Source organism: Pinus tabuliformis, chromosome 7 (genome assembly GCF_031772625.1).
Source record: "Pinus tabuliformis cultivar Carrire ecotype Pingquan chromosome 7, CPIR1, whole genome shotgun sequence".
NCBI lineage: Eukaryota > Viridiplantae > Streptophyta > Pinopsida > Pinales > Pinaceae > Pinus > Pinus tabuliformis.
In genome coordinates, this window is record NC_142293.1 from 469,821,860 (window position 1) to 469,849,713 (window position 27,854).

The 27,854-nt window shown below is 41.3% G+C and overlaps 1 protein-coding gene across 1 annotated transcript; it reads right to left on the reverse strand.

The window, feature by feature from the left end:
• Window positions 1-1,420: 1,420 nt before the first annotated feature.
• On the reverse strand, window positions 1,421-27,854 carry LOC149247978 (protein RER1B-like). The gene is made up of 4 exons (XM_089458321.1): window positions 27,699-27,854; window positions 27,044-27,608; window positions 1,854-2,034; window positions 1,421-1,694 (listed from the first exon to the last, which is right to left on the reverse strand). The coding sequence occupies exons 2-4, from the start codon at window positions 27,388-27,390 to the stop codon at window positions 1,644-1,646; spliced, it is 579 nt and encodes a 192-aa protein (XP_089314447.1). The 5' UTR covers window positions 27,391-27,608; window positions 27,699-27,854; the 3' UTR covers window positions 1,421-1,643.

A 27,854-nucleotide genomic window follows, 5' to 3' on the forward strand; every position in this document is an offset into this window, starting at 1 on the left:
TGTTTGACAAATAATTGTTCCACTTGCTTTGTGGCACAATGTAATTATTCGATAATGCATGGGTTAAACTAAAAGCTGCTAATGCTATTTATAGAAAATCTTAACTACACACGAAGTGTTTGTTCGAATAAATAAATCGAGAATTCAACTTGTAAAAGATCCTCGCTGTTGATGCACCTTGTAAAGCACATGAAGAGAATGAATACCAATTTTGAAGATTCTTTTACTTCTGAGAAATAGTTATCTTGCATTTTGTCATCCACTACCCTTCTATAGTTAATCGACAAGCCTAACTCTAATTATGTGATCGTTTAGAAATACATGTGACAAATTGTAATAATCCGTCAAATCCTCATCCTAGAAGACAGGCAAAAATTATCCCAAGAAAATTTTACCCAACTTCAAAAAATTGTGGGCCAAACTCTTTGAAAACCTCAGCCCATAAGCTGTGAATTCAAAACCAAAGAAGCAAAATGGAAAATTCAGTATCATTCAATTCGCTTGGAAGTTCAAAGATCAGGAGATACAAATGTAAAACATTTTATCAAAATACGATTTGGTCAAAACACCACTTGATGGGTAAACAGGATGCATGTTGCACAATAGGTTAAAGCTAGGGGAAATTGATCCCATGACATTATATGTAGTACATTCACCACTACAAATTTTTGCAGTATAGAAGTTTTATATTACAAGAGATATTACCTGAGGGAAATTTTGTACAAATGATATTGTTGCATTAATTATCCACACAGAAGTGAAATAGGCTTCAAATAAGATTAACTAGGATATTTTGGGGTAACAGTTAAACAAGATAAAGAAGAGTCTGCAGAAACCCCTATGAAGATAGAAATCAAAACAAAAGCCAGACACTTAACCAAGTGCCTGTCTGTTGAACATGATCATCAGACTGGATCCTTAGATCCATGCCCTTGCTATCCTTATTTTAAAGCATATCGTAAAATTGAGGACTAACTCCCATGGAAGCTTGTTAAATATATTGGCAGCTTAAATGCTTTGACAAAGACATCACACTGTTGGGAAAACTTGCATGGAATAAAGCTGTTTGAAAACCAAACCCTTGCAGCTGAAGCTCAATCTGTAATCCATTAGTGATCCAATCCCTAGATAACTGACAGAACAGCAAGAAGATAAGTCATATGCAAGATGATTGAATAAAAATTTGCCTTGCCTTGAAGGTAATTTTTGCTAACAACTAACAGAGACTCCAAATCATAATTATCTGATAGAGACATATCTTCTTTCAATTGGTTCAATTGTCGCCTGCATATCAGAGACAATGCAATGCAAATCTCAACAATAATGGGTTAAATTCAAAAGATGCACTACATGGACAAGGTCCAACCCATGAATAATGATTAACATAAATCAAACCTACCCAAATATCATAAGAGCCATATTTTGAGCTGGAAAAAGGGGCAAATATTCATATAAATGGTTGAAAACTGGAAATTGCATTACAATTATATGATCCAAATTCCTTTGTCATGCTCCCTAAACAAAAACTACATGCCTGTTAGCAATGCCCAATTTACTTCCAGTAATCAGACAGGCATTTATACAGAAGTGCAACACAAGTAGGCACTGAAAATATAGAATGTCCCCAATTTTTAATCTGACAATCAATCCCTAGAAGAGCCTGCCTTGTCAGTTGACCTTTTCCCTGAGTATCTCTGAAATCCAAAGGGAAAAAAAGGGAATCACATTTAGTAAACATAAAAAGCACCACCCAGTAACATTAGAAAGACAACCAAGACGCAAACACAAGAATATTGGCAACTTGAACGATATAAATAAATGATTAAATATAATCAAACAAACAAAGAGTATACCTGCTTTCCTATAGAAAACGGGACATATTTGTACTTGATCATGTGCAGTATTTGGCGCTTCATTGTAAGCACAAAAAGCACCACCCAGTAACATAATAATATTGGCCAAAATACGGGGACATCAAATACTGAAAAAAATGTCATCACAAAAGCAATACAGAATGCCTTTGTTATAGAATACCTGCCAGATTGAAATATAAAATATTTATCTTAGAAGATTTCCACTGATTTTAGAGGTAACGATGACATAAATTATCTTTAGCAAGCGAACACAAAAAAACAAATACAGTCAAACACACCATTTCATGGGGACAGGGACATGCATTTTCCATGCCCCCTGCATCAATGGGATGCCAGCGACAGTTTTTTCATGTCCCTGGGATGTGCCCAGCACACGCAGGATGTTATGGGGATGTGCACACATCCCTCAACCATTTAGGGACATCAACCATCCTCCAGGGAGAAGGTCACCAAAAGTGACATCTAAAATATAAAAATTATATTTTTTGCTATTTGTTCATATTTCCTCTCTACGATGGATCCTACCACTTAGTCAATCTTATAAAAGAGGTTTTGAAACAAACCATCATGTTGCAATCATTTAATAACTTCTGAGTTTCAGATGAGATTCCACCAGTGGTTTTAAACCATCTGTTAAATTGGATATAAAATGTTATAAAAGGGTATTGAATAATCACTTATTACATCAAAATGGATATCTAAATGTTCAAATTTGTAATTTTTATATTTTGGAGGTGTTGTCCTGCAAAATTTTGGGGGTCTCTCCAGCAGTTCCTGACATCCCCACACTCCTTTCAAACATAATCCAAACTTGTAAACAAATTTATAAAGTACCAAAGAAATAAGTGAAGAGAAAAATACCAGTGTGATTACAGCAACGTGACCCTAAAGAGAGGTAACCCTACTCAAGGCATTAGGGGAAATGCTCTCATATAGCCAACATGGCCTTAGTGTTTCCAACCAATTAAAAATTCAATATTTCTTGCTGGATACAGTGCAATGCTTTAGCATTGCACTTGCTACTGAAAAACAAATTTTCATCTCCTTGATCACTGATCCATCAACCAGCATTTTGTCTTGCAACAACCACTCAGAATGTAACGTTCCCGAGAAATTAATTGTCCAAGAGACGAAGTATCCTATCGATCCCTGTAGGCTATAGTCATTGATAAAGGGGAAAAACCCCGAGACGAAGTAGCCTATCGATCCTTGTAGGCTCTAGTCATTGATAAAGGGGAAAAACCCCAAAATACCCAATGTCTGGGCAAGTTTTGGGGCATCTGGGCAAAGAAACCCAAGGTTAGGGTTTGGAGTGAATTTACTCAATTAATTAAGGAGAGAATCCCCTCGAGGAAATCTATAAATACAAGAGGGTTGAATTCATTTGGATCATCGTTGGATTGAATCATTTTATCTCTGTTTTTCTTTGAGCCTGAGGCTCTGAGGGTTTTACGACCCCTTTTTCCTATAAATTTTGGTAGTGAAAGATTCCACCCTAGTTGATAAAGTTATTTTCTCTCTATTTTCCTATTTTCTACTTGCCCTGGAGCATGATTATCTCTGGTCTGAAGAGATTCATCAAGGCAAATCGTTCCAGGACAACTTCATATGTAGCAAGACAATTCAAGCACTTTTCTTGGCAATGTGAGTTGATCTGGAGGTTAGACGAAGTTGGAATAGCCTAATACTGTGTCATACTCCTGAAACAGATTCTCCTGAAGCCAACGAAGATCTGGACCAGAAGCCTCTGCAATTGTATGTAGAGTTTCCCGTCTTTCTGTGGCTTCCAAAGTACTTAGGCTGGAATCTGTGACAGACTAAGCATTGCTACTAGTAATCCGAGCTCCTCTGAAGGTTGAGCGAAATGCCTGCTGAGTGACGAGTTTCTGAGGCAGTCATCGTGTTCTGTAGCTATTTAGACGAAATCTGAGGCACCGAAAATATATCCAAGGCAAATAATCCAATTTTTCTGAGGCAAGGAAACCTCCCGAAGTTGATTCTCTGAGCATACGGAGCATCTTCTGAGGATGAATGACTTCCTGTGATACTCCAGTGGTCAATATGAAGTGTTTTGATGCCTGTTCTATAGATCTGATGTCCTGAAGGAAATTTGGCCCCCTGTAATGGAACAGAGAAGGTATCCAAGACCTATGAAGTCTGAAGTCTGCACAACTTGTTGAGTAGGTCCAGGCAGAGAGTTGAGAAGGCTCTGAAGATATTACCCAGGCAGAAAACAAGTACGAATCTATGGAAAAATTTAGATAGAACTCACATAGGGTTTCTTACTAGTTGATCATGAAGTCAAGTATCTGGTTAAGGTATTGCTGTGCTGTTGAATTTATTCTGGTCTATTAAACTATTAACTTTTGAACCTGGATAATATCATTTTGTGGATCTGTTGAATGATAGCACTGTTGGATTTATTGCACTAATTGAAAAGCCAACTCTGTTTATTTGAAATATATGTTATATGTATTGAATTAAATTCTTGTACAAGAAGAATAAATTCTGCTGAAACACTGGTCCCCCTAAGAAGCCCTAGGGCCAAATTACCCTATCACACTAAAGTGGTATCAGAGCTGGCTCTCCTGCCAGCCTCGAGGGTGTTTAAAGGTGGAACCATAGGAAAAAATACTTGGTGAGGAATATGCAGAACCATGGCAGAAGTTGGAAAAGCAGCAAGCGGAAACCATGAAAAAATTGCAATATTCGAACAGAAGGGCTTTTGAGGAATCAAAGAAGTTGAAGTTAGAATAAAAGAGATCAATCTTCTGAACCTAATGATAAGAGCATGCCCCTTAGAAGTACTCAGTCACTTGGAATGAATCAATCTTCAACACCAAAATTTGGCCAAAACACTCCTGCTTTTGAGAGCAACCTGTTCTCTAGCAGCACACCAACAATGTTGTCACAGAGCAAGCCAGCAAGCCTTGCACAATCAACTCCTTCCCTGTTCAATGGCCTTCAATCACCAAATCATGCCCAGACAGAGGGTGCATTTTCTTTCCTTCAATCACCAAATCATGCCCAGACACAGGGTGCATTTTCTTTCCTTCAATCACCAAATCATGCCCAGACTGGGTTGTATTTTCTATTGGCAATTTTGATCAGACAACCAGCTGCTTCCAGTGGGCTCGCTGGCATATCATCTCCAGTTTTTGGGCAGCGCACCTTTGGTCAACCCACTAAGCAGAATATAATGGCTGCCACAACCGTGACATTCAAGACTGATCAAACACCCAAATTGAATAATGTGGGGATGCAGCAGAAAGCAGGTAAATGGAACGATTTTTAGGCTAGTTGCAAGAAAAACAAATCGAGGGATACCGATCATAAGCCCAAGCCTGAAAAGCAAAGTATAAGAAAAGTTGAAGCAAAGGCAAAAGCATGGACATGGCCATATCCCCCTAAAGAGGAGGTAGGCAATCAGCCAGACTTACTTGAAAGAAACAAAGACAGTATTTGTGATGGATTGTCCAACCATCAATTGAAAGATGGAATGCCAACTTTAGCTGCCACAGCTAGTGCACCCCTTGATTGTGAAAATGACATGAATTTGGTAAAGCATCTTGACAGTGAAAGCATACAGTCGGCAATGACTCTTTTGTTGGATCAGAGAATGGGCCACTGAATGGAGAAAAACCTCGAGATAAATTGCAGCTTGAACCTCAAGGAAATCTGGATGTTGAGTTTCTAAACTTATGCTCAATTGTGAAGGGGAAAAAGGAAATGAAAGACCTTTCTTATGACATGGAGGATGTAGCACAAGATGTATTATCACAACCTTGTCTTCCAGTAGGTAAAATTAACAGAGGAGATGCTTTTACACAACGTGACGGGGATGGTGATGATTATCAAGAGGAAAATATTGAGTCAGCCATGGGGAAGATTGGCGAGGATGAAGATGTAGTTGAACAGCTGTGTAACAAAGATCATGTTAAAATTGGCAACTAGGGCCAAACTCCATGTGGGTCATCTTATTTATGGCAGCTGATATTTTTCTTGGATCCCTCTCATCGAGAGGTGTAGGATTGATCTAAAGATCCTCCGATTCTGATAAGTATTCATGGAATTATGAATTTATTTGTATTATGGGACAATTCGTCAAGGTCGGCCAGCAACCCAATAACCCACACATGTGCTCAACGTTTTAGTATAAAAGGAGATGACTTGAGAGTCATTTCACACACAACTTCTCTCTTGATTTCTCTCCACTTGTCTTGGGTTTTAGTGTGAGAGAAATCTAGGAGGAAGTAGCCCTAACACACAGGAGAAAAGGAGGCATAACAATAAGCCCTAGCCGCAGTCCTAGCCCTAGCTTCTATGCATAACCTAGCTGCAGTCTAGAAAAAGAAATACGCTGTCTAAGCACTAACGCTATCAAGAAGAAGCCCTAGCCTATACGCTGGCCTCTACGCAGTCAAGAAGGAGGCTGCCCTAGACAGCGTGAAGGGCTGTGTGGACAGCGGAGCCTTAGCCGCAGTATGAAGGGTCAAAGGACAGCGTGGAGGCTGCCCTAGACAGTGTGAAGGGCTGTGTGGACAGCGGAGCCTTAGCCGCAGCATGAAGGATCAAAGGGACAACATGGAGGCTACCCTAGACAGCGTGAAAGGTTTGTGGACAGCGGAGCCTTAGCCGCAGCATGAAGGATCAAAGGAACAGCGTGGAGGCCGCCCTAGACAGCGTGAAAGGGCTGTAGGGACAGCGTAGGCACAGGACAGTTACGAGCACAAGAGGCAAGCAGCCAGGTCGACGAGAATAAAAGCAATACGCTGCAAATTTGTGGGCATTCTGTGGAGACAGCAGCAACAAGATTGTTGGTGTACTTGGCAGCAGGCCTAAGCACACAGCTATGAGTGCGATAAGGGTGTAAGGGCTGATTCACATCCTAAGGAGGCAACGTTGCTAGTAAAGAAGCTTGCCTAGGTGGGCCATAGTCCTTAAGGGACTGTTTGTGGACTGATAGCTGGGTGTGTAAGGGCTGCCAGATGCCCTAACCAGTCACCACATAAGCAGCAATGAAAGCAGCATTGGAACAGCAGATGCATGGACAGCAAGGCTACATAGTGCTGCAAAGATGCATGGACAGCAAGGCTACTTAGTGCCGCAAAGTCACATGGGACAGCAGCAAGGTATGCTAAGTCACATGGGACAGCAGCAAGGTATAGCAAGTTGTGATGGGACAGCAAGCAAACACGGAATGACTATGTCACTAACAGTGGGACAGCAGTATGCCGCATAGGACAGCTGTGGCAGCATGGTGCAACAATGGCACATGGGACAACAGTGCAGCATAAGGTGCAGTAGTATGATGTGTACAGCATGGTCATGAGGTCCAGCATTGTGATGATGGGTGCAGCACGGTGAGGTGCAGCATGATGACGAGATGCAGCACAATGATAGGTGAAGGAGTCACCCAGGAGAATCAGTTAAAGCAGCATGTCTTCAACTGATCTCATGTATCATCTTCGTAGAGATGATCTATGCTCTTATCTAGATAAAAGTGTTGACTTCTGTTGTAAATGTACTATCTCTCTCTCTCTCTGCTGAACTATTGAAGAACATATAAAAAGAATTGATCAAGGGTTTACCCACATTGGGGTTTGTCCCTGGCTAGCGCCACATCTTGTGTCCTCTTGTCTTGGCTTGTCTTCTGCGATCTATGTTTATGTTCTATCTACAATTTACTTTAATGCTGATGTGATTGCTAATCTAGAAAAGATATTGAGCTCATCATGAACAAACTTTGCATCTCGTCTCGGCTCTGCTGAACACTGATATAGATAATAAGAAGAATCGGTCGAGAGTGAGTCACAAGACCTTGCCACTCTCCACTAAGAAAAGTCAATCCACATAGCCAGGGTAGAACCCTAATCTAACTTGATCCCAGATCAAGTTGTTGAACATCATGCATCCTAGATATAGGGAGTACAGTAATACACAATGTATCCATCTGTAGTGTTATGGTCCCTATTCTCTTTTCCCAACTCATTGGACAGATAAGAGGTACTTCCCAAGAGTCTCAAACTACATGGGTAGGATGTATGTTGGGGCATCCGTGGGAGAAAGTGAGCCACTCATCCTGCTTATATGCCATAGGAGAAGGTGAACCACTCACCCTATGCATATATCATCAATCATAGAGGAAGGTGAACCACTCACCCTATGCTCTCATACATCATCATGGGGTATCACAGGGGAAGGTAAACCGCTCACCCTGTATACAACATACCTATAGGGGAAGGTGAACCACTCACCCTATGGTCGCTCATAGCTCTAAGAAGTACCCCAGGCCCCCAAGAGCTCCCAGAGCTCAATGTCCAACTCAAGCGGGACACTCATGGGAGGGTCCTTCCACGACTCCAAGTCTCTCTCAGAAGGTTAAGAACTTGACCTTCCTCAAGGGCTTCGTGAGAATGTCAACAACTTGCTCATCAATCCTGATGTCTTGGAACCTTATTGCTCCTCGTTGTACCATATACCAAATAAAGTTGTACTTGATATCAATATGCTTGGAGCAGTTGTGGAACACGATGTTAGTTTTTGTAGCATTAGAGGTGTTCTAGTCTCGAAACTTTGAGGAGAGGCTAAAACACAAGAGTTCTCCATAACCCAAAAATCCTTTCTAGAAATTCCAAATAAAAGTGTTTCAATTAGATTATTAGTCTATTTTTAAATATTTCCTAAGTCTAAACTTAGGAAAAGTTTTGGCTATTTCTCTCTATCCGGCTATACCTAGATGTAATATCCTGATTTTATACCTTTTATATAATACAATCAAGCTTTTTTCGTACTGGGTAAATCAAAAAAGAAGAAGAAACCAAACCAAAAAAAAAAACTTAGGAAAAGTGGTTAATTAATTAGAATTAATTGAGATAAGGTGTGAACATCTAGAAACGCACACGGATCGACTAGGAAATAATTTGGACCTGTTAGGGTCCCACCCTAACCCCCTTATTTATGTCATGGGATCACATCATAGTCAAGAGTCAATAAAGCCCATATTAATATTTGTAAGTGGTTAACCCGCAATTAATGACGGGACCACAGTTAGTTGCAAATGGGCCGTAGTATTAGATAGATGGTATTAATAAAACCCACGGTATTGGCCCGTGGTATTGAATGTATGAGTCATATATAAAGGATAGAGACTCCCTGCGAGGAGCATCGTGTCTTATTTTGTAAACGAGCTCTGCTCTATTGGAGGTTGCCCCCTCGAAGAGGCATGTGAACATTGCTCTTTGAATAATAAAATCATTGCTATTCTGTGTTCTGGGTATCTTTTCTTCGCATATTATGTGTTCTAGGTATCTTTTCTGCGCATATTCTGTATCTGGGTATTATTTTGCAGGTTAAGAGCATAACAAGTGGTATCAGAGCACTTTCCAGGGCTCGGTGGGATCTCCAATTTTTAGCAAAAAAATTTTGGCTAGAGACGTGTTCCGGCGTCTTTAAACCACGGGATCTGTCGTTAAGCGCATAAACCTGCGAATTTGGGGAGGCATGCACGCAGGAAATACAAGAGGTGGTCACGTCTGTTGGACTCCCTTGTAACCCCTGTGGGTACCCCTTCGAGTAGTAGCGCATTAGACAGAACCGCGCACGGACTGTCTTCCACGTACCCTCTGGGTATATAGGAAGCCCCCTAGGCTCCTTGAAACCTCGCCATAGATAAACCTTCGGCCGTCTTGTGGCTACAGTACACCGAGAACAGCACTCGGAGAGATTACTCGCCCGTACGATAGGGTAGTCGAGTTGTACGGCTAAGGGTACGGTCGATCCTCCTTAGTTAGAGCCCTAAAACATTGGGCCGAGTACTACTGTTAGACCCTTATGTATATTGCGATCTGTAGCACCTGACACTCCTCTAGACCATAGTTCCCTTTTCTATCGGGGGATCACACATCATCTATTCCAGATCCGCGTGTGCAAAGACGTGCCGCAGCAGCAGACATCAGTCCCGCAGCTCCATCAGATCCGCAGCAGCAGTTGTTCCACCATTCAGATCTCTCAGATCCACCAGATCGGAGTTGTTGTGAAGGGTTCCTATACCGGGGTCTACTTTTCGCAGGACTTTTGGCAGCATTGACATTTTGAGGATTTGGCGACTGTAGTATTGATAAAGGAGGAGTAAAACTCCGTTAGGAGTTTTCCAAAAAAAGAAAGAGTCTGAGATCTGCTGGGGTGCTTATTGGTGATCTAGCCCATCAGAATCAGGACAGCGAGTTGAGCAAGGTGGTACCATTCAATTTATTAGAAAAAAAATTTAGGCAGTCCCAATTTTTCATCCGGTTGGTGCATGGTAGAAACTAGAGCTCAAGCAATTGCCAATGAAAGGATGGACAAACTTGAAGACACTGTGAACACCATCCACACTGCGATGAACTCCCTCAAACGTGAGATTAGCGGACTAACTCTCCAGGTACAGGAAGCACTCTAGAAGGGCAAGGAACCAGCCCACGAGGAGGCGTATAAGGGCCCTGAATACCATGAGGGTGAGTCGAGCCACTCTCCTCACGTCTGGCACACCCATCCACCAACCAGTCAGCGACCTCCCAAGTTGGATATGCATAAATTTGACGGTTCTCACACGTCAACATGGCTAGCACAAATGGAGCAGTATTTCAGATTGAATCATATCCTAGATGATTGGACTAAGCTTATGGTGGGGACCATGTACTTGGACAATGAACGATGGCAATGGGCGGAATGGCATCAGCGTTGCAATGCACCTTTTCAGAATTGGGACCAATTTACCAAAGCTCTTCGAAATCGCTTTGAACAGGAAGACTCTTTTTTGGGGCGTCTCACTAAGCTCCGACAGACGGGTACAGTGGATGAATATATTACCGCTTTTGAAGCCTTAGCCTTCCGCACTAAGGGTCTCACAGATGAGTTCTACACGGAATGTTTTATCAGCGGTCTTAAAGAAGCCATCAAAGCTCAAGTTCTACTTCACCACCCTCCCACGTGGACAGAGGCTTGCCAGGTAGCTCGTAAGGTGGAACGTGCATTAGCAGCCCAATACAGCCGCCCCAATTTCCCCGCTAAAGGTCGTCCCCCACAGGCTCCCAACACGACTCAGACACTTAAGATTCAAAAGGTGTCACCTGCGGAAATGGCCGAAAGAAGGAAGCAAGGACTATGTTACTACTGTGATGAAAAATATTCCCCGGGTCATAAATGCAAGGAGCCCAAGTTTTTTCAAATAGATGCCACTGACTACAGCTCCACCAAGGAAGATCCACCACTTGAGGAACCGGAGGCGGTCGAAGAAGACAACCAAAAGGAGATTGTATCTGACGAACCAGTTATTTCGCTAAATGCGTTGGCAGGAATTTCTTCCCCTCAAACTCTCAAAATCAGGGGTTTTCTTAAACATCGCCCAGTAGTAGTCTTGATTGATAGTGGAAGTACCCATAATTTCATCCATCAAAAAATCGCCGAAGCAGCGCATTGTTTTGTACGGGCAGTTTCTAACTTCCAAGTCCAAATTGCAGATGGGGGCACAATGAAATGTGAAGGCCGCTGTGAAAATGTCAAACTTCAAATGGGGGATTATCAGTTGAAAACCCACATGTTTGCCATACACATGGGGGGTTGCGACATTGTCCTAGGCGCTGAATGGCTCCGCACTCTTGGGCCAATCACAATGGATTTCCAGGAGTTATATATGAGTTTTAAGCAGAACAACTCCACACATACCCTCCGTGGACTCCAAGCGGGAGCCCCCTCTGTCATCAGCTCACATCGGATGGAAAAATTGTTAAAAAAGGGCCATCATGGAGTGGTAGCTCAATTTAATGCCATCCAGGTAGTCGAAACCATGTCTCTGCCAATTCATCCTGAGATGCAGCAGATTTTAAATAACCATCGGACGGTCTTTGACAAGCCTCATGAGCTTCCACCCTCGAGAGGGGAACATGATCATAGCATCACCTTGGTTCCAGGGGCCCAACCCCCAAATGTGCGGCCATACAGATATCTGTTCACTCAAAAAAATGAAATAGAAAAAATCATCAAGGAATTGTTGGAAGCAGGTGTCATTCGTCCCAGCATTAGTCCTTATTCATCCCCAGTGGTCATGGTCCTCAAGAAAGATGGGGAGTGGCGGATGTGTCCCGACTTCAGGGCCCTCAACAAGTTGACAGTCAAAGATAAATTTCCCATTCCGGTGGTTGACGATTTGCTGGACGAACTCAATGGGGCTCAATTCTTCACTAAGTTGGATCTTCGCTCCAGCTACCACCAAATTCGCATGAAGGAAGTCGACATTCCCAAGACGGCTTTCAGAACTCATGAAGGCCATTATGAGTTCCTGGTCATGCCATTTGGTCTCTGTAATGCCCCTTCTACTTTTCAGAGTCTTATGAATCACATCCTCAAACCATATCTCAAAAAATTTGTCCTTGTCTTCTTCGATGACATTCTCATCTATAGTGGCACTTGGGCGGCACATCTTCAGCATGTAGATCTACTCTTGCAACTGCTCCGCAAGCATAAACTATTTGTCAAGATGTCTAAGTGTTCGTTTGGCATGGAAGAAGTTGAGTATTTGGGCCACATTGTGGGGTGTGAAGGTGTCAAGGTGGACCTCAAAAAGATCCAGGCAATGCAAGAATGGCCTCAACCTAAGACTTTGAAGAGCTTGAGAGGATTTTTGGGTCTCACAAGCTATTATCGTAAATTTGTCCGTAACTATGGCCGCATAGCGAAGCCCCTCACTCAACTCCTAAAGAAAAATTCCTTCTTCTGGAACGAGGAAGCACAACAGGCATTTACCGCTCTCAAAAACGCCATGTGTTCCACTCCAGTCTTAGCACTACCTGACTTCACCAAATCCTTTGTCATTGAATGTGATGCTTCGGGTACAGGTATTGGGCGGTCTTAATGCAAGAAGGGCGACCATTGGCCTTCACAAGCCAACAACTCAGTGGGAGGAATCTGGGCCAATCTACCTACGAGAAGGAAATGATGGCTATCTTACATGCAGTCGAGACCTGGCGACCTTACTTATTGGGGCGACGTTTCCAAATCCACACAGATCATCACAGTCTTAAATATTTTTTGGAGCAACGCCTATCCTCCCCACAACAAAATAAATGGTTAGCCAAAATGCTGGGATATGATTATGAGATCATTTACAAGAAAGGGAAAGACAACAGTGTAGCAGATGCATTATCGCGCCAATTTGAGGAGGAAAGTACTCTGCTCGCAATTTCCCTTCCCATTCCAGACTGGATTGAAGAGGCTCGCAGGGAATGGTTTTCACACCCAGGGCTCTCCCAACTCATTTCTCAATTGCAGGTAGATCCTAATTCCAGTAAGGGCTACTCGTGGCAGAATGATATTCTTCGCTACAAGGACAGAGTCGTAATATCACCAACATCTACCCTCAAAAGTCGCATTTTGGCAGAATTGCACTCATCTCCCATTGCAGGACATTCGGGCTTTCAGAAGACGTATGCTCGCACCAGAAGATCATTCTTTTGGACAGGCATGAAAAAGGACATCCTTACTTTCGTAGCAGAATGTGATGTCTGTCAACGCCACAAAGGGGAAACCATCAACACACCAGGCACATTACAACCATTGCCCATTCCGGCATCAATTTGGACGGAGGTTTCTATGGATTTCATTACAAGTCTTCCAAAGTCAGGGAACAAGTCAGTCATCATGGTGGTTGTGGACCGATTGTCGAAGTATGCTCATTTCTGCGCCCTACCCCACCCGTTTACACCAACTTTGGTTGCTCAATCTTCATGGATCAGATCTTCAAATTACATGGCATGCCCACTTCTATAGTGTCCGACCGCGACCAGATCTTCACCAGCAATTTTTGGCAGGAACTCTTCAGAATACAAGGCACTCAACTCAAACTCAGTACTTCATATCATTCGCAAACAGATGGTCAAACCGAAGCCGTCAACAAATGTCTAGAAACCTACCTTAGGTGTTTCACTTCAGAAAAGCAACACATTTGGGCACAGTGGGGTTACCTCTGGCTGAATGGTGGTATAACACCAACTATCATGCTACCACCAAAATGACTCCCTATGAAGCAGTCTATGGTCAACTTCCGCCTTCCCCTACTTCTTATCTCAAGGGGAGCTCCAAAGTACAAGCAGTGGATCAACTCCTACAACACCGCGCAACCATGCTCGCCCATCTTCGAGAGAATATTCATCAAGCTCAGAACCGCATGAAGCAACAGGCCGACCAACATCGCTCAGAGCGCCATTTTCAAGAAGGGGATCAGGTCTTTTTGAGGCTGCAACCATATAAGCAAACATCACTCAAAGACAAGGGTTGTCAAAAGCTCTCTCCAAAATTCTACGGACCATACCTAGTACTTCAGCGCATTGGAGAAGTGGCTTACAAGTTGGCTTTGCCACCTACGGCAAAAATCCATCCAGTTTTCCATGTATCGTGCCTCAAGAAAGTGATTGGGAACAATTGCCGAGTTCAAACCAGTCTACCTGAATTAGACGAAGAAGGGTCAATCTGGCTTCAACCCGAACAGGTTCTAGACACACGAGACAAGCACATGCGCGGCCGCATGATTAAGGAAGTCCTCGTCAAATGGAAAGACACCTCTCCGGAAGATGCAACTTGGGAACCAGCCACTATTCTTCAGCAGTCTCCGCAGCTTCAGCCTTGAGGACAAGGCTAGTCTTAAGGGGGAGGGCATGTTAGGGTCCCACCCTAACCCCCTTATTTATGTCATGGGATCACATCATAGTCAAGAGTCAATAAAGCCCATATTAATATTTGTAAGTGGTTAACCCGCAATTAATGACGGGACCACAGTTAGTTGCAAATGGGCCGTAGTATTAGATAGATGGTATTAATAAAACCCACGGTATTGGCCCGTGGTATTATACTGTGGTATTGCATGTATGAGTCATATATAAAGGATAGAGACTCCCTGCGAGGAGCATCGTGTCTTATTTTGTAATCGAGCTCTGCTCTATTGGAGGTTGCCCCCTCGAAGAGGCATGTGAACATTGCTCTTTGAATAATAAAATCATTGCTATTCTGTGTTCTAGGTATCTTTTCTTCGCATATTCTGTGTTCTGGGTATCTTTTCTGCGCATATTCTGTATCTGGGTATTATTTTGCAGGTTAAGAGCATAACAGGACCCTTGATTAAGTTTTAATCTTAGGCGTTGGAGGTCCAACGAAAGATTATAAGAAGTCGATGGGTAGATGGAGAACACACTTGTGAGACACATAGAGATCGATTTCTTTGGAAAGTTCGATTTTCCAGAGGCAGTAATTGGAAGAGTTCGAGCCAGAGACGGAAGCAGAGACAGAGAGGGGCAGCGATAGTGAGTTCGAAGGAAAGATTTTCCAGATCCGGAGAGTACACTACAGAGAAGCAGAGATAGCCACAGAGAGCTTGCACAAAATGCTCTAAGGGGCAGTTCAATTTGCAAATTCAGGAAGTCATTTCAAAGTTCCAAAGGCAGAAGAATTTTGCAGAGGCCAGGAAAAACGTTTCCAAAGTCAGTGGCAAGTTGAAGACGCATCTCAATGTGAGATCCAAGTCGTACGGATTTGTGCCTGTGCAAAGGGTGACACAGTGCAATTCGTCGAGGGGTTTTAGAGGCCAGTTTTCAATGTCAGATTGCTTGTGGGGTGATGAAAATTCCTCGCTAGATTTATGCCAGTATTTTCTCTGTAGGATTGCTAATATTTGGCATCCAGATTGTACTCAGATAAATTTTCTGCAACATAATAATAAAAACCCTCAACTGCTGCACGGGTTTTCCAAAGTTGGGTTTTTCTGTAGACTTTAGTCCAAAAATAAGTGTCACAATTTTGTGTGTGCGCTAGATTATTTCTCAATTTCCAACGTTATTATTTTTCGTAGTTTTATTTGTGAAGGTTGCAGTGTGATTTGTTCGGTATTTGTCATAGCAAATAAATCATTCAATTAATTAACAATTAGAAGAATTAATTCCAATTGCTGCAATAGGATTTCAGATTTTAAATTCACATGGTATCAGAGAATGATTGATCAAACGGAGAAGCTTAGAAGCAGAGGCAGAAGAATTCGTTGTTCAAAAGGAGCAGCAGGACGATTTTTCTAGGGGTTGCATAGACTCTAAGCCAGGCAGTTCGAAATTGTTGGGCAGATCAATTTTTCATCGCAGGTTGGCAGAAAAATTCGACTTGCTGGATTCAGTGATTGCAGCAGGCAAAGGGAGCAACAACTGAGTTATTTTCGCTTAGTAGATTCCTTGTTTGGGCGCAGAAGGGTTTTGCAGTAGTTTGTAGTAGCAGAATCAACGTCAAGTGGAAGAGAAATAGCACACACAGAGGGAAAATTTCTCTCAGGGGATCTCAAGTTTTAGAGATCTAATTTTTCCAGTTGCAGATTGGTAGTAGCTGTGAGCATATTTCCTCACTCTAAATGGGACTACATGTAGCAAATCCAATAGCCAAGCAAAGGGAAAGAGGGAAATTTTCGACCAGATCTAGAGATGGCCACAGCTGGGCTTAGAGATCAGGATAGGTTGGAGGGAGCCTCCAACTATGTCTTTTGGAAGGCTAGGATGTCCGACAAAGCTTGTACAGTTGGCCCTAAACAGTGTCTCGAAGGATTGGCAAGTCTTCGTCTGGAGTATTTTGGGACGAAACACATTCACTGGGTGGGACAAGATGTGGTCCGACCTACAACAGGAGGAGTTGAGGCAGGTTCTAGTAAAGAGCACCATCAGCAGAAGCAGTAGAAAGTTCTTGAAGGGTGAGAAGGAAGAGGAGAATGTGGCCCTAGCATCAAAGGGTCCAAATCAGGGACAGGGGGAAAAGAAGAAGAAGGACCTGTCAAAGGTCAAGAGCTTCAGGTGTGGGAAGTTTGGCCACTACAGTACGCAGTGTCTTCTCAGGAAGAAGGACAAGTAGTAGAAGCAAGACCAGGTAACAGCCTCCGCTAAGATCGATAAGTTGTCCTCTAGGTTGGAAGAAGATTTCGCGGTATTTGCAGCTATACCGCCAAGAGAGAGGTGGGGCGATCTAGAGCTTTAGTCCCAGAGCAATGCAGACAAGGCTAGGGTCCATTGAGGTGTCCTCATGGATCATTACCTTGCTATGGGGGCCCACAATATTCAGTAGCGAGGTGGATCAGTGTCAGTTGATGCAGTCAGATTCTGGAGTGACAGTTGCAGACTAGTAGCAGTCAGATGCTATTGAGCACAGTCCAGAGTGGCACAATGCAGAGTCAGCAGCAATGCAGATTCTTCAGTGGACAGTGCAGCAACTAGTAGCAGTCAGGACTCGGGAGACAGATGCATCATATTGAACACAGTTGATTCAGTATTTAGGATGCTTGTCAATTCTAGCAACAACAGATGAGAGGGAGTTGCAGTGCAAATGTAAAGTTGGCAGCAGTATGGCAATGTCAACAGCAACACATATGCAGCATCAGAGTTGCACAGTGGTTGGTGGGCAATGGCAGGCAGTCACAATGGCTAGACATCAGCAGCATGACAGAGAGTGATACAGAGACTTGGTGTTGTAGCAACAGTGTCGCACTAGAACACCTTCCTTGCTAAGAGGGAGCATTAGTTTGTGTAGCATCAGAGGTGTTCTAGTCTCGAAACTTTGTGGAGAGGCTAAAATGCAAGAGTTCTCCATAACCCACAAATCATTTTTGAAAATTCCCCCTAAAAGTGTCACAATTAGATTATTAGCCTATTTTTAAATATTTCCCAAATCTAAACTTAGGAAAAGTGGTTAATTAATCAAAATTAATTGAGATAAGGAGTGAATGATCTAGAAATTCAATTCTAAACTTAGGAAAAGTGGTTAACTAATCATAATTAATTAAGATAAGGTGTGAATCATCTAGAAACTCACACGGATTGACTAGGAAATAATTTGGGCCCTTAATTAAGTTTTAATCTTGGTTGTTGGAGGTCCAATAGAAGATTACAAGAATTCGATGGGTAGATGGAGAACGCACCTATGAGACACGCAATGATCAATTTCCTTTGAGAGTTTGAGTTTCCAGAGGCAGTAGCAGGAAGAGTTCGAACCAAAGAAAGAAGCAGAGACAAAGAGGGGCAGGGGCAGTGAGTCTAGAGGGAAGATTTTCCAGATCCGGAGAGTACACTACAGAGAGGTAGAGATAGCCACAATGAGGCAACGCAAAAGCCTCTAAGAGGTAGTTTGATTTGCAAATTCGGAAAGTTGTTTCAGAGTTCCGGAGGCAAAATAATTTCACAGAGGTCGGGAGAAACGTTGCCAGTGTTTGTGGCAAGCTAAGGAGGCAGCTCAGTGTGAGATCCAAGCCATACAAATTTGTGCCTGCACAAAGGGTGATGCAAGGCAATTCGTGGAGGGGTTTCAAAGGCCAGTATTCAGTGTCGAATTGCTTAAGGGGTGAGGAAAATTCTTCACTAGATTTTTGCCAGTATTCAATGTCGAATTGCTTATGGGGTGAGGAAAATTCCTCACTAGATTTTTGCCAGTGTTCAGCATCCAGATTGTACTTGAATAAATTCATTGTTGCATAATAATAAAAACCCTCAGTTGCTACACTGGTTTTCCCAAGTTGGGTTTTTTCGTGAACTTTAGTCCAAAAATAAGTGTCATAATTTTGTGTGTGTAGTAGATTATTTCTCAATTTCCAGCACTATTATTTTCCGCAGTTTTATTTGTGAAGGTTGCAGTTTGATTTATTCAATATTTGTCGTAGCAAATAAATCGTTAAATTAATTAACAATTAGAAGAATTAATTCCCGCTGCTGCAATACGATTTCAAACTTGAAATTTTTACACACGGGATTCTCTAAAAGGCGAGTCCCGCTCTAATTGTCACATTAGATAGCAGTGGTATCCAACAGGTGTTCAAATAGCTCACTGAAGAGCTTCCACAACCAAACAGCATCACAACAGACCATACTAGCTGCAATATATTCTACCTCGTCGGTGCTTAGAGCAATCGATTTTTGCTTCCTGCTCATACAAGAAATCAAAGCAAAACCCAACGAGAAGCAACATCTTGACGTACTCTTTCTATCCACCACACTGCAAACCCAGTCAGCATCAGAATATCCATGTAGCCTCAAAATCTCGGCAGTGTATCTCAACCCATAGTTGATATTGCCACTAAGGTATCTTACGAGATTCTTTGCAACAACCCAATGTATGTGATGAGGCTCAACTATAAATTGACTCTAAGTATTTACAGCAAAGCATATGTCCGATCAGGAGTTTACCAAGAACATCAGGGCCCCCACAAGTTGTCTGTATTCAAAAGGGTTTGCCAATTTGGGCCCAAGAGCACTTCCACATAGCTTCTTGAAGTTTAGTTCCATCGGAGTAGTCACAGACTTGCAATCCACCATCCCACATCTTTCTAACAACTTCACAATGTATTTTCCTTGAAAAAGGAAAATCTCACCTGGCTTTTCCCAGACCTCAAGGCCTAGGAAGTAATGCATCAGTCCTAGGTCCTTCATCTCGAACTCGGAAGTCAACTCCCTCTTGCATTGATAAATGAGAGGGTTTGCACCAATCAAAAAGAGATCATCAACATAAAGGACCAAAATAAGAGGCATGTCCTTTTCAACCTTGAAGTATAGGTTTGGACCAGCATAGCTTCTAGTAAAACCCAACTTCATGAGATAATTGTCAATCCTTTCATACCAAGCCCTAAGGGCTTGCTTCAACCCATTGAGGGCTTTCTTCAGTCAGTACACGTGTCCTTTGATCTTTTACTTCAAACCCCTATAGTTGTTCCAAGTAGACTTTCTCCTTAAATGAGCCATGCAAGAATGCAATCTTGGCATCCATTTGATGTAGACTCCAACCTTGGTTGGCAGTGAGAGCAATAATGGATCAGATAGTGGTATATCGAGCAACTGGTGCAAATATTTCATCATAGTCCAATCCTTCCTTTTGAGAGAAGCCACAAGCTATGAACCTAGCCTTATATTTTTCAACACTTCCATTAGCTCCATGTTTAATTTTGTAAAGCCATTTTGAGATGACAACTAACTTGTCCTTAGGTCTAGGCACCACATTCCGGACATCATTCTTCATGATCAATTCATATTCCTCATTCAACGCATCTTTCCATAGTTGGTAATTTACGGCTTCTTCGAACGTGCATGGTTCAGCTTGGACAATAGTACTGATAGCAACCACAAGTGTTCAACGTCTTACTTTTGCGAAATCTCCCCCTTGGAGCAATATGTCTCTCAATGTCTTCGAGAGTGTCTTCAAGCCATAGTGGTCTTTTCCTTGAGGTAGAGGAATCACCAAGAGATGTATCAATAGGATCCATCGATCCATCAATATCAAGTATAGGCTCATCCATCAGAGGTTCGTCTTGATTTTCGACAACATCATCATTGTCCTTCCTTAAGATGGGGAGATCTTTGGCTATCCCGAGGGCAATGTCTTCATCAAAGGTAACATCTCAGCTTACTTTCACATTTCTTTGACCAGGTACATAGATCCTATATGCCTCTGAATTTTCACTATAGCCGACGAATATAGCTTTCTTCCCAAAAACTTCCAATTTATTCATTTTCTCTTTAGGCACATGAAAGTATACCGAACAACCAAAAATTCTAAAATGAGAAACATCGGGTTTATTATTAGTGAAGACTTCCTCCAGTGTCTTCAAATCCAAGGCTTGATGCGAGCTCCTATTTTGAACATATACGATAGTGTTGGCAACTTCTCCCCATAAGAATTTCAATAGACCTTGATCATAGATCATGGCATGGGTGGTTTACGTGATTGTTTGATTCTTCCTTTCAGCAACACCATTCTACTTAGGAGTGTATGGAACCGTTGTCTCCCTCTTAATACCAGCCTCTCTTCAAAAGTCATTGAATTCATTTGATTCATATTTGGTTCCATTGTCGGTCCTCAACGTCTTAATCTTCTTCCCTATTTGATTTTTCACCAATGCTTTGAAAGAACGAAACCATTTGAACACTTCATCCTTCCTCTTCAAGAAATAGATCCATGTTTTGCGTGAGAAGTCATCCACAAAGATTGCATAATATGTGTATCCTCCAAATGAGGTTACAAGCAAGGCACCAGATAGGTCAAAATGGACCAACTGAAGAATATCGGTTGCCTTGCTTTCACTCGAGGTCCCTTTGTATGTTTCCCAACCGCATAACCCTGACAAACTCCATGGTTCATAGTAAAGTCGAGCATCCCTGTGACCATCTTCCTTACCCCAAGTAAGGCTTTGTAATGTAAGTGGGCAAACCTCCGGTGCCATAATTCACATTGAAGAGAAGTATCACTCACCAAAGCTCCCAAAGGACTTCCACCAACTTGATAGAGACCATAAAACCTAAATCCAAGAGTAAATGCATATTTAGGGTTTCTATGCCAAATACGTATCTTTCCATCAATGAAGGCTACCTTGAAGCCTTTGTCTTTCATCGCAAAAATAGACACCAAGTTCTTCTTCAAATCGGGCACATATAATACTTCTTGTAGATGAATGGTTTGACCTCGATTCAAGTGAAGAGTGACAATACCTATCCCTTTCATGGGGTAGGTGGCATTATCTCCAAGTATGATCTTTAAATTAGTTTTCTTCTCAACTAAATTTGAGAGGGCCTCCTTGTATCCAGTGAAGTGCCTTAAAGCTCCACTATCAATCAACCAATGATCCAAAGTATCTGAAGGAGGGGCAATAGATAGAGCAGAAATAAGATAGAACTCATCTTGTTTTTCTACAACGTTACTTTCATCATACCTGGCATGTGGGAGGTCAACCATTTCCATTTTGAGCAGCTAGAGCAATTCTCTTTCCTTTGTTGTTGAACCTATTGTTACTTAGATTGTCATTACTTTTGTAATTGTTGTTGTTGTTGTAGTTGTTGTCATCATCCCTTGGAAGATTCTTCTTGTGAGGGCGCTATCAAGGACAGTGGTTGAACCTATTACAATTGTAGCATCTTCATTTCTTCCTCCTTTGAATCCCTTCTTAGATACTTGACCTTGTCTCCTTAAACCAACGTCATTCTTCCTTTTCACATGAGCGGAGAAAGCAGTAGGCTCATTTCCATTGGAGGACTTATCTCTCTCCATCATCCTTGTCTCTTCTTGAGTGCGTCTAGCCAATAACTCATGGAAACCAGGTATCCTGTCATTGTTGAAAATAGTGGTGACAAATACATCCCATGGTCGTGAAAGACCTCCAAGAGCAATAAGAGTGAACTAGCCTGTCAGCAATAACTTCTCCAACAAATTGGAAGTCATTGTTGATTTGAGTTATTCTCATGAAGTATGATTGGATAGACTCCCCTTTATCCATCTTGATATCCTTCAACTTGCTCTTAAAAAAGAGAATTCGATTTGTATTGTTCACTTTGAACATCCCAACCAACTTATCATATATTTCCTTAGAAGTTCCCAAATCAAAAATATCGGCAACCAAATGTTTTGAATGGAGTCAATCAAAAAAAAATTTGCTTTGACCTCACCTTTTTTATATTTCGTTTTTGCAGCAACAGGTGCATTTGAAGGAAGCTCCACCACTTTTCCCTGCACATAATCCAATACTTCATGCTCCTCCAAAGTCAAGTCCAAAGTCATCTTCCATGCATGATAGTCAGATTTGTCATTGAGCTTGTCCTCATACTTGAAGTAAGATGTAGAGGCCATGGAGACTTGTCTAATAATCTTTGTCCAACAAATCTCTTAATGATTGTTTTTCTTTCTCTTTCTTGGGCTTTGTCCTCACCTAGTCTCTGATACCATGTTAATTTTAGATAACAATGGTATGTTCTATGCTTGCAACAATTACTTCAATGTCCTTTTATTAGCCTAATGATGATTTCCATTTATTTTCCAATAGCAATCACATAAAATATTAATCACATTGACAGTAACTGTAGATAGAACATAAACAATAAAATGCAGAAAGCAAGCCAAAACAAGAGAACACAAGAATTTCGCTCAAGCCAAGGAAAAACCCCAAGATGAGGAAAACCCTTAATCAATTCTTCTTATTATAAATATCAAATGTTCAGCAAAGAGAGAGAGTACAATAGTATAAGTCTAAGTCAAAATCGACTTGCCAAATCACTATCCAAAATAGCCCTAACAAATTTGCAATTATGCTCTCAGTGAACAGCTGTCAAATCAGCGCTAACCAAAAAGTCAAAAACAATCAAACTCTAGTCAAACTTCTCGAAAACAACTCGGTCAAAGGAGAGAGGAACTCGACCTCTCTTACTGGTCAAAGTCAGCCCAAAACAATCAACAAATCTACAGTCAAAGTTAGTCAACCTAAAGTCCACCTTGCGGTCAAATAGGCCTACAATCAATGCAGGTCAAAGTCCCCAAAAATTCTCAGTTTCTATGCCAAATAGTGTGGCTTGCCCAAACAAAAAGATACCCAAAAGATCAAACTAAAATTTTGCCCAGAGAGTCAAAGTCAACACTAGTCAAAGTTGCAGACAGCTTCAGATTTTCAACCCTAAGATTTTTTCCGTCCTTTTTCGCACGTGAGAGAAGCTTGCAATTATTTAGTTGTACAAACCAATGGAATGAGGAGAGAGAAGATATGTTGAGTTGATGAGGTGCTAAATGAGGTTGGAGGACACTCTTATTTATATGAGTCGATGTGGGTCAAAAGACATGTCTCTTGGGCTTCATGAGCCTACGTGATGGTGTGGCCGACCTTGACAATTTGCACATGTGTGGGATTCACTTCAAAAACACATTTCTCCTTGTCCAAATTTAGTGATCTTTAGGTCGATTTCAGTCCTCTCAAAAACAGTAGTTCAATGCAATAATTATCTCCATCAAATGAGTTGTCCAAAGTGGAATTTGGCCATATTTGCCAACTTTAATAGACTTTCATCTTAAACATGAAGGAGAAGCTTTTGGCATTCTCTTATGAGAAGAAAATGATAACATTACAAGATGCTACATTGAGGCAAATTCAGTAACAATAGAAGGCATTCAAGATATCTCAAAGGTGATCCTTCAAAATTATGAAAAGTATATGCAAAAGATGCAAAAATGTTAATTTTAGGTAACAATGGTATGTTCTATGCTTAAGAGCAATTTACTTCAAATTCTTTATTAGCCCAATATCAATATCCAGTTTAGCAATCACATCAGCATGATAGTAAAATGCAGATAGAACATAAATATAAACAGTAAAAGACAAGCCAAGACAAAAGGACACAAGATGTGGCACCAGTCAAGGACAAACCCCAATGTGTGGAAACCCTTGATCAATTCTTCTTATATTCCTCACTAGTTCAGCAAAGAGAGGGATAGTACAAATTACAAATCTGATAATTTATGACAGCAACAAAAAAGCCCTAACCAGAAAAGTCAACACTGGTCAAACAGGGCAAAATTCTTCCTCTAAAAAGCTCAGTCAAACCCAACCAACTTTGACCTCCAACAACAAGCCAAAACAGCCCAAAACAGTCCGAAAAAGTCCAGTCAAAAGCTGGTCAACAAAAGTCGATTTGCAGCCAGCCCTAGGGTGGTCAAATGAGAGGTCAAATCACCTCAATTTCAGTGCCCAGATCCGTGGCCTGCTAAGAGGAAGATACCTCACCAAATCCGCAGTCAAAAGAAGATCAACGCTGGTCAACACATCCCAAAACAGCAGCCTCTAAAATTCAGTCAAACTGTTCAACGCAACCAAACAAAAAATGTCCTCCTTCCTTCACACGTGTGAGAGATAGCTGCCCAGATTAGCGTACCCAATCAAGTGAGGAGAGAGAGAATAGTGAAGATGAGATGAGGATGAAATGACTTGAGGTCTCCTTTTATATGCAACGTTGAGGATGAGCTGGGAGTTTGAATGCTTGTTTTGCTTGTTGGCCGACCTTGACAATTTGTCCATAATATAAATAAATTCATATCTTCATTTTTACATGTCGGAATTGGATGATCTTTAGATCAATCCTACACCTCTCAGAGAGAGGAATCCAAGAAAGATATCAGTTGTCATAAATAAGATGACCCATGTGGAGTTTGGCCCTAATTGCCAATTTTAACAAAAAAGAATTTGACAAAGCTATTGTAAATAAAAACAATGAAATTTTTTGCCTCAAAAACCATAGTCAAAACTTGATAGCACTAATTAGGAAATTAAAAGGTGATAAGAGAAAAAACAAGTTAGAACAACTTATCAAGAAGGAAGCATTGAAATCTTCAAATGTGAAAATCCAAGTTGTGGAGAAAGGAACAAATATAGATCCAATCAACATCACAAACTCAAGAAGGTGCCAATTCTATCAAAAGAAAGGACATTTCTAGATGTTGGAGTACAAACAATGGAAATTCCAAGTGTACTTACTGATAGAAATTCAATGATCAACAAAACACCACCAATGCATGAAGAAGATATAATACCAAAAGTAAATCTAGAAAACACTACAAGTACAATAAGGGGAAGTCATGCTACAAAGACACCTTATTGACATCCTAACCAAAAAATTAGATAACATAACCAGTCATTATATCAACATCGCTCCAAATGAAAACAATTGGCATATCTTCTAAACAATATTGATATCAATGCAATTCAATTTCACAAAAGCCAATTCATCTTGGGAGTCATATGAGGGCATAGTTCCACAAAGATCAAATTTGGATGGTCAAATCCATTTGCAATTTGACAATTCTACTTAGAACTTAGAAGTTTACATCACCCCATATCATCAACCATGACAACATCAAGGACAAATAATCAGGTGAAGACATTACAAGCCAGAGCAAAGATGTAAAGCCTTTCCATGAATATGATTTAAGGACAAAAGCATTTCTAAAGGAGAAGGCAATGTAATAAACATAAATATATAAATATAAGATAAGATTAGATTTTCAAGTGGGTAAATCCTTTGAATCAAGCTCAATGTGTGAACAACACACTAATTTTGGGAAGTGCCTAACTAATAATCACCAAAAGATTTTTAAATGACCTTGACACCTTCCTACCAGCTTGAGTAGGGGGAAGTAAATAACATGACAAGTAAAATATTTTGATGGAACAAAGAAGCCCCCAAATTAAATAGAATAGTGTATGTACTTAAGTTCTCAGCCAAGATTAACTAGCAGTCCTTGGACTACCTTGGGATCCCCACAGCAATAAAACTTTTGTGAAATAAAGAATGGGCACTGAAATTAGAATAGTTAAGAAGGAAAATCTCAATGTCAGGGCTCCACTAGCTTAATCTCAGGGAGAGAGATGCTAGTTTAAAATGCCCTCCCCACAATGCCTCTTTAATCTATGCACCACCCTATGATATCTACTCATGTGGAGGTTTTGAAGAAGATTAACAAACTAATGCAAAAATACCTTTGGAAAGGAACCACCACTGATGCTAAGGAAAAGATGCCACCAACCAATTGGAAAATGATCGCACTCCGCCCTCATTTTGGAACATTGAGGATAAAGTATCCAACATTGATGAACAGGGCATCAGAAGCCAAAAAAGCGTTCAGTTTGGTATTTGGGGGCTATTTATTGCTGGAACGAATCCTACACTGAAAGCCTTATCTAGTCAACCACAGAAGAACATGCTTAACTGACCTGTGCTGACTGTTAGTGGCTTCTATCTAGAACCTTATCTACTGGGACCTGTTCCCATGCTGCACGCTGCTCATTCTTGGAAACTGTGACAAAATAATGGAGGCACCCAATTCCTCTACTTCATAAGTGTCATCAAAAATAGTTTAAATGACCTTTCTTATCATTGGTTCTACACCAAACCATGTCTATCCCCCTTTTTGTTTATTGTTTGCTGTTTTTTTAATGAACATGACTACTATGCACTAATCTATTAAATAATTTTTTGAACTGTTTAAAACAATTTTGATATGGAAAGCCGATTGAAACGTTTAGAAATCAAGTGAAATGGACTCCTTAAGAAGCAGTAGTCAATAAACTTTGGCAACACCTTGGCCAAACATAAACCATATATTATTGTAGACTCTGATAACAGATGGCATCAGATAAAATCAATTATAACGAAATCTAGACCGGAGCCATAATCTTCAAAAATAAATTGGTCGGGCAAATTATCTCATACAGACAAATTGAGTCTCTTGGGTGTTATAATACCTAAAAATTCATTCATAACAATGTAACTGAAAAGACTAAAAGCATGACACGAGAAGAAAAAAAAGGCCTGGGAATAAGAAGAAACCAGAATTTAAATTCAGGAAGCCTGCGAATGAAGGGCTTGAACTCATCCGAACCCTTAGTTGGCAAAGAAGCCCCGTCCATCCCTTCCAACTCAGGATCAACTTGAGGAGATAGAAACCCTATCAGCAGATTCAAGACGTAAATCCCCAATCCGTAAGAGACGATGTAAAAGCCCTGCACATAATAAACCCGCAAAATATATACAGTCGCCGCAGCAAGAGATCCAAGCCATCTCCCAACAGGATGTGGCGTTGACTTGTCCAGGTAATATTGAAATCTCCGAGAGAAATCGTTTCTCCATCTGGCCAGGCCAGCGGAAGATCCGCCATCACCTGTACTCCCCTCCATAGCACTTAGGGTTCTAAAGTTTTCTGGCTCCTCTGTCCAGTCCGAAGGGTTTGAGCGTTGATTTCCTTGTGATATTATCAATTTCGTCGAATTTTCTGGGGTTTCGCCTGTCGTGACCAGCTTTGAAATGTGAAAAACTGTTCCGAGATTGTGATCTTCGTAGATGGCCCGTTCCGGAGCTACAGGTGCTCGAGATTGAGCTCCCAGAACGTCGTTAGCTGCAGATAAAAGGGTCAGATGTGATTTTGTGGAGGGATTTAAATTCAAGAGTTGTAAAATAAGCAAAATTCCGTTTATATTTGACGAACCTGATATATTTTTTAGCCGATGGACTCCATGGTAAGTAGAGTGAGATGGCCACAGCCAAATGAAACTAATGTTGGTGAGGCGAGGACAAGCATGTCCAAAGTCCTTTTCAAGCAGCTGTGAGAAATCTGAAGTAACAGGTGTAATTTATTTATGTT